Here is a 14,695-nt window from a genome sequence, read left to right on the forward strand (position 1 = left end):
ACATGGATGAAGATGGAGGGCATTATGCTAAGTAAAATGAGTCAAACAGAAAAAAACAAATACTGCCTGGTATCACTTATACGTGGAACATTAAAAAAAAAAAAGTCTAACTCATAGAAACAGAGTAGAACGGTGGTTGCCAGGGACTGGAGGGATGGGAAAATAGGGAGACACTTGTATTAGGATACAAAATTTCAGTTATAAGATGAATAAGGTCTGAGGTGGGAATCCTTTCACAATGTACTGGTATATCAAATAATCACATTGTACACTTTAAGTATGTTATAACTTTCCTTGTCAGTTATAACTCAATAAACCCAAAGAAAAAGAACATTAAAGATTATGTTTTATCATAACAGTAATTATGATTCTTATGTCTATCATAAAAATATTCCCACTCACTGGACAAAGGTTGGCTATTCCAACGCTTTGTTAATGACTTCATATTTAATCTCTTGAAAGCTGCTTGGATTTTCCATTTTAAAATGGGATGGCCCTTGGGCGCCTGGGTGGCCCAGTCAATTAACCGTCAGCCTTTGGCTCAGGTCATGATCCTGGGGTCCTGTGATCGAGCCCCACATCAGGCTCCCCACTCAGCAGGGAGTCAGCTTCTCTCTTGTTCCCTCTGCCCTTCCCCTCCCCCGCCACCGTGTGTTCTCTCTCTCTCTAGCACTCACTCTCTCAAATAAATAAAATCCTTAAAAAGATAAAAAATAAAATTTTAAAAATAAAAATGGCATGGCCCAAAGGCGCCTGGATGGCTCAGTTGATTAAAATTCGATTCTTGATTTCAGTTCAGGTGATGATCTCAGGGTCGTCAGATCAAACCCTATGTCGGGCTCTGAGCTGGGCATGGAACCTGCTTAAGGTTCTCTCTCTCCCTCTGCCCCACCCATCCCCATACATGCTCTCTCTTTGAAAAAAAAAAAAAAAAAAGGCATGGCCCATGCATGTCTCTGTGTTTTCATTATACAATGTAAACACATTAAAGAGTACTATAATTTATCTTTTTAAATCAAGAGATTTAAATGATGTGGGGGAAAGAAGTATACTAAAGTAAGCTGAACTCAAAAGTTTCTTTAAAAATCTTCTTTAACGTAGCTAATAAAATCATTGCATCTCTTCTTTCATAAGGTCTGAAGTTCTTAACTAAATAGTATTACAAAAAAACAAAGCATTTTATAATAAAAATGGTTTCATAAATTAACATTTATTCAGTTGTCACTAAAACAGAATACTTTTTAAAACTGAAAATGCAACTATTATTTCACAGACCTTTGCAATATATTAATATAATTCAATCTTTGAGGACTATTAATTCTTCTTATTAAAAAAGGACATGTATCAATGACATTTATGAGTGGTTAAACTTATTCTGATTCAGTAATTGAGCACTAGTCTATTCTGCATGTGGTTAACTTGTGTCCCATAAAGTCATGTGGGTATTGTCTATACTCACTATTCCCAATCCAATGCCCACTTCTCTATTCATTAGAACATATCCCTTTCTAAAGTATGCCTTAAACTTTACATTTTCCGTTATTTTGATCACAAAACCTGTTGCTAGCCGCATGTTAGGACACTTTGAGAGACACAACAATACCATATTGTACCCATATTTTGAGTTGGCTTGGGGGAGCTAACCTTATTTCTATTGTAAAGTGCACTGTGGGGATAGAAGAGAAAAGAAGGAATGGAGAAAAGAAGAAACGAAGGAAGAAAGAAATTTGAAAGAAGTATACCAGTTGAGAGGGAAATATGGGTGGTACTACACATACAGAGTAAAAATTTAAAGACTTTCTGTTCTATATTTACTTAAAATATTGATTTTTAATCATTTGTCTTTCTAGATATATTAACTTGGGAAAATATGAATTCAGATATTTAAAAGTGAAGGGGAAAGGAATTAAAAATCTGTCTTTCTGGGAAACAGAAATGAACTATTCTTTCACATCTTTATTCATTAAAAAATTGTTTATCTCTTGCAGAAACATCTTGGGATGACATAACCTTAAATAATTTTGATCAACCAAGTGAAGAAGCACTCAGAAACATTCATTTTTATTTTACCAAAGACCAAAATATCGAGTAATGGTCAAATCTGAAATCTGAAATATAATGGAATCTAGCCATCCCTTCTACTAAGTGCTGTGCTACTTACTCTTCGTGATAGATAACAAAAGATGGTAAAACTGTTATTGTCCTTGATGGAAAAAAACTTTTTCTATAGTACAAAGAAAAAAAAAAATACAAAAAACAAAAACAAGCTCTATGTTGCCATCTTTTGGACTGTTCAAATTTTCTTAACAAAATTCCTTCTTACATTATAAGAAACAATTTATTGATCAGTATCAAGATAAAAACAATTACTATTTGTACACTTTAAGCCATATATGCTCTATCTTATACCATACTTCTGTTAGGATTTAAGATATATTTATATTAAACAATTTTATATAATACTAAAATTCTACTAACAATTCTGAAAATAAAGGCTTTTTGAATAACACATGACATGCTTTCAACACCTGCGGTAGTGGGTCCTCAAGTGAGTCATCCCCACTATCACCAGCAGCATCATCAGAGAACTTGTTAGAAATGCAAATTCTTGGGCCACACTTCAAACGGAGGAAACTGGAATGACGGTGGGAGAAGTCTGCATTTCAACAAGCCCTCAAAGTGATTCTGATACAAGCTTACCTGCAAAAACCAATGTTCCATGGGATTTTGAAAAAGGTCCACAGGTAACACTGAACCACACATTAGTGAAGAATCACTAGTAGATCAGCAGTTCATAGCCTTAGCTACACATTGGGATCACCAAAGAGCTTTAAAAATACCTGGGTCCCATTCCAGTGCCTGATTTAATAGTTCTGCGAGGTGAGTAAAGCCTGGGCACTGGAACCTTTAAGTCTCCCAAGGGATTCTAAAATGCAGCCAAGGTTGAAAGCCAGTATCTAGAGGATTATATTTTCAAAAGGAAGACTTCATTAAGAGTCTTAGATTAAGCATAGTTTGAAATGAGACATGAAAAGTTAGCCTTCAAAACCAAGATACATTCAGAATACCATTACAAAAAAAAACAGTTCACTTCAAGTCTGTAAATTTTACATTTTCAAAGGCTACATAAGATGTTATTTAGAGAATTGTTTTAATAAATAAATACATACTATGCATTCCTGGTTGTTGAGAGGGTAAAAAAAAAAAAAAAGAGGATATGATAGCCTTTGCCCTTACAGACCACCTAATATATTTGGGCATATTTCATAATAAGTAACAAAGTATAAATGCCAAATATGGAATACAGATTGAATGCAGAAGTCAATGGAGGAAAAAATCACATCTAATCATAGTGTATTTAAGACTGTCAAAAAATAGATTAGAACGTCAGTCTTTAAGAATGAATTACATATAGAGTATTTGTGAGGTATGTAGGTGGGCAGACCTGATGGGAGAAAAGACTCATAGGGGTTGTTGGATTTTTTTGAAGGGGGGAGGGGGCTGATTATATGTAATATAAAAGAACCTTGCTCATTGAGGGATTTCTCATGACTTGACTATTTTGTCAGTTGTCCCAAGGATGGTACATAACTGGCACCATTCCAGAAACACAGGACAGGCATGAGAGAAGTTAACTCGTTACATACAATGGATGCCTTCTGGCATCCATTTTCACACTTAAGATGACCCAGAATCACTTGGAGGGCTTGTTAAAGCAGACTGCTGGGCCCCACCCCTAGAGTCTAACTCTGGGGTAGGGCCCAAGAATGTATATTTCTAACAAATTCTTAAATGCTGCTGATATTGCTAGTGTAAAAATAACACCTTGAAAACCATTGCCTTAGGGCACTAAGACTCAATTCTCTGGTGGTTTTCTCCTTAAGGCTGATATAAAGTATATTTTCATTTTTATTTTGGAAGTCACTCATACTCATTAAAGTAAATACAGAAAACAGACAAGTAGAAAGAAGCAGCATCACCCTTACTCCCTCTATTCAAGACATTATCTTGGTATGTTTAACTGCAGTCTTCTCTTTAGAAATAAATGGAGTGTTCTTGACTGTAACATACATAGGAATGTATGCAAACACTGTACCAACTGATACATGTCATGGAGGCCAAAAGGCACAGCCAATTCACTCAGATGTAGTATGTAAGGGCAATAATTCTTCTCAGGCTCCTTGAAAAGATGGAATTTCTGTTCACTGATAGTACAAAAGGGCAGTTCACCAACCCTTTCATACCAAAACTAGTCTTGTGTTATTAAACTTGAGTGATCTCTTGGTCAACTGGACCAAGTATTTATTGAAATATTTTCAACAATGGTATGTCAGCAACATATTTTCTAAGCCCTTTCGTTTCTGAGAATATTTTTCTTTTACGATTATACTAAATGACAACTTGGTGGGCAGGAAACTCTTGAGTCTTAACCACTTTATTTCATAACTTTCTCAATCCACTGACTACTGGCACTTAGTGTAACAAACTCTGAAACCAGAACGGATTTACCTTCCTTGGTATGTAACTTGTATTCACTAACCACTCCTTCATCCCTACTTCCTGGCCTAAACACTTACACATTTTTTTCCCTAAAGCTTGTAATTTAGAAAAACTTAACTAAGCTTTTACCTAGATGTGGATCTCTTTTCAATGATTTTTATCTGAAAGACTGTGTTTCCCTTAATTATACATACCTCAGATTTGAGAGGTTTTTGTTTTTAAATAAAGGAAGTCATCTTTAACTATATCGGACCATTATTTTTGTTCCAAGTGCTTGATTTACTTTCCATGAATTATCATTCCTTTGTTGGGTTCCCAGTATCCATCTTTTGCATTCATTACCTCAAAATGTTCCTTCACGTCATTTTCATCCTTGTCCTTTTATGGTTAGTGCTTTTCAAGTTTGTCCTCCAGAGATATAGTTTTATTATCTATAATATTAAATTCAACTCCTTCTAATATATTGCCTTAAGGGGAACGTCAGTTTTGCTATTCCCCTCACCCTTTTTTTTTTTTTTTAAAGATTTTATTTATTTATTTGACAGAGAGAGAGACAGGCAGCGAGAGAGGAAACACAAGCAGGGAGAGTGGGAGAGGAAGGAAGAAGCAGGCTCCCAGTGGAGGAGCCTGATGTGGGGCTAGATCCCAGAGTCCTGGGATCACGCCATGAGCCAAAGGCAGACGCTTAACGACTGAGCCACCCAGGCGCTCCCCCCCTTCCTTATGTTGCCTGTTGCTCTTTCATCTGACCTTATTGTCTCCTGATGGGCTGTCTCTCCTATTTCATGGGAGCTACATCTTTTTATGTGTTATTAAGTATGCCCAACGTTTTTATTTTCATTTTTTCCTGGTTCCTTTCACATTCACAGGGCAGCTCTTCCTTCAACATTTCAGTTATTTTCCTTCCTCTTATCTGCAGTAATTTTTCAGGGATTTTTTGTTCAGTATTTTCCTCGTGGTAACACTTCCTTGACAAAGAGAGCGAGATCAACTCATGCTCAGTAAATGTTAACAAGCCAAGAGGTACACATTGTTCCTTGATCCTGCTTTCTAACCACAGCTGCTAGGGGAATCCCTTCCCAAAATGACATGCAAGATCTAAGCAATTCCCAGTGCTCAAGAGGCTCTATCTAGTTTGGTTGGATCAGAAAAAGAGGGGGACTCCTTGTATTCCCAATGACTAAATCTCTGAAACACTGAACGTGGAATCTTTTAAAATTCTTTCCTTTGGCCTCCTACTACCTACCTAAATCATACCTTTTCCTGCCATGAAGACCCATTCTGACCTCTCACTTCCTTAATGGCTTGTCTTTGGTATAACTACTGTCCTACAATTTTCCACTTTTTCCTGTCATTATTTCATGTTTTTCCAACTCTACAAGTTATTCAAGGCCAAAAACATTTAAGACTTCTTTGCAATTACACAGACATAAAATACTTTGTCAATTGATAAAAAATGCTGTTTCAGAGAACTTCATAAAGTATCCAGACACTTTTACTAAGGGGAGATTTTGGATAACAGATACAATTTAGGCAAACACATCCCCAAGATTCAGTCTAAAAATCCCTTAACATTCCAGTTTCTTTTCTGAAGCTGTTGGAAGCGATCAGTTTACTTAGAAGTAGAAAAAAGGCTCTATGTAACAACAGTAACAGAAATTTCAATCTATTCTGGTAGTTAAAAAAGCTTGCTAATTCAAGAAGCTAAAATAGTATATAACATTATTAAGAACATATTATTTTGGGTAGTTGTCTAAAAGTGTTATAAGCAAATATTATATCCTAAACCTGCAAGGATCCAAAATCCAAACAGGATTTTGCTTCAACAAGTTCTACTATATTACATTCATCGCCTCACTTCTGATCAGTAATGATTAGTTTATTTTTAGTAAGCTCACATATCAGTGATGAGAGTAAGATAGTCTACTTACCCCACCCATCGTAATTCCATGAATAAGTGCAACATATGGTTTCCGGCAAGAACCTGAAGAAAAAAAAAAAAAAAAACCAGAGCTATAATTAATTACGATGTTTAAAATACATTCACTTTTCCAAAAATCTCATGTTACATGAACTCTGAATATTTTCTTTAGGAAATTTTTTCAAGAAATACCAAAGTAGCTAAATATATGGCTTCTAAAATATGTTCTTTTTAAAATGTCAATCCCTACACAATCCTGATAGTCTATTATCATTTAACAACTCAACACTTCCATTTAAAACAAATGAAAGCCTTTTATAGCTCAGCTACTGAAAAATATAATTAAGATTTACTTTATAAGCCATGGATGTTTATGTATACAGTTGTATTTTAAGGAACATAATTTGTTTTCAATACAAAGAGAAGTGCAGCATACAGTAAAAAGCAAGGACTGGGAGTCAGAAGACCCAGATTCCAGTTTCATCTTTGTTATTAACTGGCAAATCAAGTATATTCAATATATATATACTGAAATGAGATATACACACACACACACACAAATACTGGCAATTCAATATATATACTAGCATGAGGTATATATACATCTACACACACAAGTTAATGTATTGTATATGTGCATATCATATGTATGTATATGATTTATAGATAAATTTCCTCATCTGTTAAATAATGAGATTTAATATATGGCCTCAGAAGTGCCTTTCAGCTCAAAAATTCTGTAAAATTTTACTGTGTTCCTTTTTCCTTTTTCCTCTGATAGGGGAAACATAAAAAATGTAAAAATGTAAATCACTGAGCTTCTGTTACTGCTTGTTGCCAATATTACTTCCTTACTGAAGACCAATATAAAATTTCAGTTTTTTGGGTTTCTGTTTGGACTTTTTTTTGATTGAAGTACAGTAGACATAAAATGTTACATTAGTTGCAGGTGTACAAAACAGTGATTCAACAAGTTTATATACATTATGTTATGCTCACCACAAGTGCAGTTACCATCTGTCACCATGCAACACCATTATAATACCATTGACTATATTCCCTATGCTGTACCTTTTATTCCTGTGACTTTTTCATTCCATAATGGGAAGACTGTATTGCTCACTCCCCTCTTCAACCATCTTACCTATCCCTCTACTCCCCTCCCCTCCGGCAACCATCAGTTTGCTCTCTGTATTTACAGGACTGTTTCTGCTGTTTATTCATTTGTTTTTTAGATTCCACATATAAGTGAAATCACATGGTATTTGTCTTTCTCTGACTCATTTCACTTAGCATAATACCCTGTAGATTCATCCGTGTTGTCGCAAATGGCAAGATCTCATTCCTTTTATGGCTAAGTAATATTCCAGGCAATGTGGAAGGATAAAACTGCAGTTTCAATCCATCTAGCAGTTCTGTAAATATTTCCAGTTTGCCAAATGAGCCATTGAGCCATTGAAATTCTAGAATGAGTTTCATCCTAATTTCATATTTGCAAGTTCACTTCTATAGCCTTCAATCTTGAACTATACTTCCCTTCAATCTTGAACTATAATTCCCTTGGAAACTAGAATTCCCTAGAAACTATGGAAAGAAATTTCTTTATTGATTGAGATGGAGATACATACACACTTCATTTCAGCTATAGAAATAGTTCAGATATAAAATATTAGAAGATAACTGATGCAGGGAATAAAGCCAGAATCTGTCAAATTCCTTATTAAACAAAATAGATCATTACAATGTATAGAAATTAAACCTTGAAGGCTTTCTCTCTGTATATTAATATTAAACAAACTCCTTAAACTTCTTAGAGGTTTTCTCCCACCTCCTTTTATTTAGTATAGAACTGCCCTAATAGAGTAGCCAAAGGTAGATACTGAAATTAAAATTAATTACAATTAAGTAAAGTTTAAAATTCAGTTTCTTGCTCACTCTAGCCCCATTTCAAGTTCTCATTAGCCACATGAATAAGCCACTCTAAGTAAATCTGATACATAGAATTTTAGACTCAAAGAAGAGATGTCCATTCAATGTAGCTCACTGAGCTAAATCAAGAAATAGTCTCTTTTCCCCACTCCCACTTCAAATACATAGTAATTCTGTGAAAAAAAAATTTCAATGTACATCCAAGTTCAAAGCCAAAGAAAGGAAATCCACCAGTGCCAGAATAAACTCAAAATCAATAGCTGAGTGAAGCTACAGCCAGTGATTATGAGTGAACGTGCATTTGAGTCAGAAATAAATTCTGGCCCACATAATTTACAAAATGGACTACCAGAAAAAAAACTCATCCGAGGGAGCTATTAGAATCACAACACATGACTAGAAAAACTATCTGCTGAGTCAGGAAGTCAATAAATTCCTTCCAAGAAAGGGAGTGAAAAAGCCAAAGAAAGTAAATGCTCAAGCAGATAATAAACACCACCATTACCACCGAACAAAAAAACATAACACCCCTAAGAAATTTGTAATAGAAGTAATATCTGTAACTTGTAAAAAAAAAAAAAAAAATGTGAGTACAAAAAGATTACACTTAAAATTGAAAATTTAAAAGCTTTCCTGTGGACATCAGAAATAAGACAACATAGAATCATTCAACATTACAATAGAGGTCCCAGCCAAAATATAAGAAAAGTCATAATATAAAGACGGGAAAGATAGAAGTGAAAAAAATTATGTGCAGATGGTATAACTGCCTATGTAGAAAAGCCAAGAAAATCTACAGAAATATCATTAGAATAACAAATTTCAGCAGGGTGGCAGGATATAAGAACAAACTTTAAAATCCAAAGCACTTCAATATGCCAAAAACAATAAATTACAAAATGTAACAGTAAAATTACCATTAAATGTACTAATAAAAAAAGTAAGCTACCTAAGAATAAAACTTCAAAAAAAAGGCAGCAACATCTTTATGGATAAAGTTACAAAACATTATTAAAGGACATAAAAAATCAAATCTAGTTAAAAGTTCCAAACTGGTTTAGGGTGATAGTTACACAAGTTTACTAAAAGTTATTGAATTATACATTTGAAATGGGTTTTATAGTATGTAAATTATGATTCTGCAAGTTTTTAAGTCTGCATAAATAAAGAGACATGCCACATGCATTGATGGGAAGACTCAATGTGAAATATGTCATTTCACCCTAAATTAATCTATAATTGTCATTTCAATCAAAACCTCAACGGAATCTTCTGTGGAACCAGAAAAAATAATTCTATCATATGGAAGATCAAAAGCCCAAGAGCAGCCAAGACAATTCTAAAAGAAAACAAGGGCAACTTACACTACCAAACAGAAACATATCTTAAAGCTGTAATAATTTTGACATTGTAGTTGCATCATAAGTACAAACAGACCAGTGAACAAAGTAGCCCAGAAACAAACAAGTTCACATATAAGAACTTGATATATGACAAAGGTATCATTAAAATCAGTGAAAAAGTCATGAACTTTATAATAAAAGGCATTACAACATCTGGCTTTCTAGTTGAAAAATAAAAGTTAAATGATGTCACATGCAAAAAACAATTCCAAGTACATTAAAGACTTAAGAGTATAAAGAAAATACTGAAGCTATTAAAAGAAAATATGAGAACATCCTAATAACCTTAGTGTTATTAAGTGGTTTTTTTTTAATGCAAAAAAGCAGAAATCATAAAGAAAAACAATGGATACATTTCAACTCATCAAATAAAAACTTGTATATAACAAAAGATAAAGTAGCAGAGAGAAGTGTTCTCATGTATAATTTGCAAAAGTGAGAAACCCAGAATATATAAAGACCTATACCATCAGTTAGAAAAAGACAAATAATCCAACAGAAAGATGAGCAAAAGGATAAGAAAATCTAAATGATTACTTAACACAAGCAAACACCTTCTATCTCACCAATATTCAATGAAATGCAAATTAAAGTCACAATCAGATATCAGACGTGCAAAGTTTAACACAAAAAATGATGGAAAAGACACGCAGAAAATAAAGTCTTATACTTCAGAGAAGAATCTGGAAAAAACTGAAGACATATAAACTATGATCCATTCATCCTGCTTCTATTATTTCTAGAGAAACTTTTGTACATAGACACTAAGGGGACATACCTAACAATCTGTCCTAGTAAAAATTTGAAATAACCTAAAATATCAATTAATGTAGAAAAGATAAGTCCAGAGGGGTACATTCATAATACAAAATACTACGTAACAGTTACATTCCATGTTATTAAAAACTTTGAGGGGTGCCTGGGTGGCTCAGTTGGTTAAGCATCTGCCTTCGGCTCGGGTCATGATCCCAGGGTTCTGGGATCGAGCCCCGCATCAGGCTCCCTACTCAGTGGGGAACCTGCTTCTCCCTATCCCTCTGTCTGCTGCTCCCCCTACTTGTGCTCTCTATCAAATAAATAAATCTTAAAAAAGAAAACAACTTTGGTATTTACAATAAATTATTATTTACATAAATTTCAAAAACAGAAAGCAATAACATTTTTGTTCATAAATATGTACCAAAAATATTAAGTATGGTCTAGTACACTAAAAATTAATGACAATGGTTACTTCTTGAGAGATAATGGTTGCTTCTGGGGAGAGAAAAAAAATGGTACTGAGGAAAGCAACAAAGTGGATTGAAGTTTACAACCTGTAGTATTGTATTTCTTTCAAATAAATCTTAAAACATCAAGCAAAAATAAAATATTAAGTCTGTTAATTCTGGCTGGTGGGTACATAACTATTTTATTATTCCCTGCAATTTAACATTTGAAACACATGTTTGATAAAAGTACTGCTTCACTTCCAGTGAAATCTGGAACATCAACTACGAAGACACTTTCATCTCAGAGTTCAAGAATTAAGAAATGGTATTTCATTTTACATAGAAAACTGAGACCCAAGTTTTTTATTTTTCAAGAAAGCCAGTCTTATGATCAGAATCTGTGTTTTCATATTGATTGCAGGACAAATAATAATTAAGTATAGCTTACTAATATTAAAGTGTGAATTGTCCTGGAATGCGCCGAATACTCAGTTTTATTTATGCCTGACATATAGCACATAGAAGAGTAAATAAGAGTATCTACTGATACATTTTTAACAATTAATACTATGCAGCTTATTTCTTGATTCCATTTTCAAAGCTCTCAGTAGAGCATACATACCAATGGCATTGTTCAGCATATATTCTTCTCTAAAGAAATCTTGAGCTATCTTCTGGTTTGCCTTTCCAGCTTCAGAGATTGCTACAAGAAAAAAAAAGTGAAGGAAGGAAGGAAGAAGAAAAAGGAAAGATTACAAATTTTTTAAAAAGTGCTTTCTAGTGGGGTGCCTGGCTGGCTCACTTGGTAGAGCATGCTGACTCTTGATCTCAGGGTTGTGAATGCAAGCTCCATGGTGGGTATAGAGATTACTTAAAAATAAAATTTTTTTAAAAAGCGCTTTCTAGTTAATACAAAGAGAATAAATTCAAAATATTGTGATATTAAGTACTGGGGAAACTCTAGAATGGTTTGTTCAAGTTTTGAAGTGTCCATGCCACAGACAGTTAGCCCTAGATCCATGGTCCATGTCAAAACTTCAAGGCAAAAATTAAGGACTTCTTACAAAGTGTCATACCTAATTTAGAACATACATATTGCTACAAAATTTATTTTGACACTTTTCTGTAGCACTCAAATAAACAGTTGCTGGATATATATTTCCAATGGTAATATGGCTTAACACAAAGTACATTATACATACAGAAAAATGTAAGTGCATGTGTGTACGCACATTTGCAGTTCTACAATATATTCCATCTAGTTAAATATTTCTGCCACATTCATTTCACCATGAGACATTTATTGAACATCTACTGTATTCCTATTCCAGTCAGTGGTAAGACTACTATCAAAACACTCTCTTCCATACACTGCAAGCTCATATGCCTTCCTGTCTTTAAATCTTACGAAAAATTATCTATTAAAATACAAATTAAAATATAAACATATTTCTTCTTCTATGGGAAAGAGTTACATAAAAATTGTTGACTATAGATTTTTAGACTAATTTTAGAAGTCTGATACATCTTCCTTCAAAATGTTAAAAATGTTCACTTCTTTTCCTGGTTTTTGAAAGAAAGATTTGATGTCTATTTTTGTCCTTCTGTGGCTTTCACTTATATATGCACACCCCCAAACCCTCACCTATTGTTTCTTATTCAGTCCTTACCACTACTTAGCAATTCTAAAAGAGTGCAAATTACATTACCTATGGAATGTAGTGCTTTTACCTCAAAAATCTTCTTTGATTTCCTCTTTTATTCTAATCAACTAATTCCATAGAAGTTAAAATTAAATGACATTCATAATCACATTTAAAAATTTTTTTTCTGAGTGCCCATTTATCATCCTGGACTATAATCTTTAAAGCAACTAAATTTCCTGGAATTGAAGATCACTGTTTTATACACGTTAACTAAAATAAATCTGTGATCTGTAACTGTATTTCCAAACATCAATGTAAAGTTAGGCCTATATGCAAAAATAGCTCACAGTTAGAAGAAGCTAAAAACAATACATAAGGCTCTGCCTATCTGTAAACTGACAAGATCACAGGCCCAACTCCAGAGAAATGTTAGCTCCATGCTGGAAAACAATATTTTAAAAATATTCATGTTGTGGGCAAAACAAATTCAAACACAATTCAGTTAACAAATCTATCTAAGCAACTGAAAATTTTAAGAATTAAAAATAGAATAAAAATTGATAGAATTAAAAAAATTAAAACTCAGTTACTTTAAATTTAATAGGTATCTGAAATTATGTCCTAAATCAAACTTGTTTCTTCCCATTCCAAATATAACAGTTTATGTAAACTCGTAAATTTCGTAAATAGATAAAACATATGTGTCTATGTGTGTGTATATCTATATATACACATATATTATCTATATATACATATAGATAAAACATATATAAATGTGTAGATCTATACACATATAGATATACACACATATACATACATACGAACACACACAAAATAAAAACCCAAAGGAAAAAACCATCCCTGGACTCCACGAGTTCCATAAAAAACAAAATACAAAATGCAAAAACAGTTTTCAGTATATATAAAATACTGACAACCAGTGGTGGGAAGTACATGACTTGGATCCTGAGATCAAACATTTCTTCTCTCTTTTGTCTTAAATAGTTAAATGTATACAGATTGACCTACAGAACTAGAAAGGAGAATTAATCTTTTTATCCCATCTCAGCATATTTAATTAAACACCTATAAAAATACATTAACAACAGGATGAATTCTACAAGTAAGGGCATTCTTGCTTTGGGATTATGCACTGGGGGAAAGCACAGGCGCAGTCAAGGAAACATGGGAAGGAATGTCATATTTGGAGAATGACAAGTCACTCAACAAGGCCAGATTGTCAGGTTATATGACAAACTGAACTGCTGAGTATCAGCTAACCTAAAATAAAAAGTGGACTCACAAAGCCTAACTGGACATTTTGTTTAGGGTGATTCAGGGAGAAAGATAGGATATATGAAGGGCACACATGTAGTTTTAAAAAAACGCTATTCTCATTTTTCTAATATTAACTACAATGGCTAAGTCATTATAACAAAAAAATTCTACGACGTAAAGCAAATTACGAAATATTACAAAAATTTCCTATTAGTTTTATCAGTCTACTGGGAGGGGAAAAAAAAACATTTGGGGGGGGCTAGTTTTTACCTCTGATATCACCCCCAGCACAGAAAGCCTTTCCTCCAGCTCCTTTTATAATGATCAGGAAAGTTTCAGGATCTTGTTCCCAATTCTAGCCAAATGTAAAAGAAGATGGTAAGGCATATTATAAATACAAACTACAAAAAAAAAAAAAATCCATATGCATATATATGCATACATATGTACATATACATCTGTATAGATAGATATATACCAATACATATAAAGTACAAGCTTTATAAAGTATATCCAAAAGAATGGATCCCAACTTCATTTTCTTTTCTGACATAAATTAGAGACTATTTCAACAAGTTGCTAGATGAATACATTTTGTGATCCAAATTGCATGATGGCTTCTGAAATCTTTGCCATGACAACTTTGAGACCAAAATGAAAAAAATATGGGCTTAAAAATATGTTACAGAAGCTTATAAATCAGTGAAAAAATAGAGAAAGAACATTTCTATTGCAGTGATATAGGGCTCTGCCCTGACAAATTTATAAGCAATCAACTGAAACCATGTATACTGATTAAATCTTGAAGTG

At 33.5% G+C, this 14,695-nt stretch overlaps 1 protein-coding gene across 1 annotated transcript in view; it reads right to left on the bottom strand.

Annotated features, from left to right (window-relative positions):
* HIBCH (3-hydroxyisobutyryl-CoA hydrolase) overlaps positions 1–14,695 on the bottom strand; it is a 114,919-nt gene that overhangs the window by 74,584 nt on the left and 25,640 nt on the right. Inside the window, exons 4-6 of the mRNA XM_045806334.2 lie at positions 14,156–14,240; positions 11,584–11,664; positions 6,432–6,484 (exon numbers count right to left, since the gene is read on the bottom strand). Coding sequence (XP_045662290.1) covers positions 6,432–6,484; positions 11,584–11,664; positions 14,156–14,240 — 219 coding nt within the window. The remainder of the gene's footprint in view (positions 1–6,431; positions 6,485–11,583; positions 11,665–14,155; positions 14,241–14,695) is intronic.

The sequence above is a fragment of the Ursus americanus genome, chromosome 1 (assembly GCF_024610735.1).
Source record: "Ursus americanus isolate L20-20 chromosome 1, mUrsAme1.1.p, whole genome shotgun sequence".
NCBI lineage: Eukaryota > Metazoa > Chordata > Mammalia > Carnivora > Ursidae > Ursus > Ursus americanus.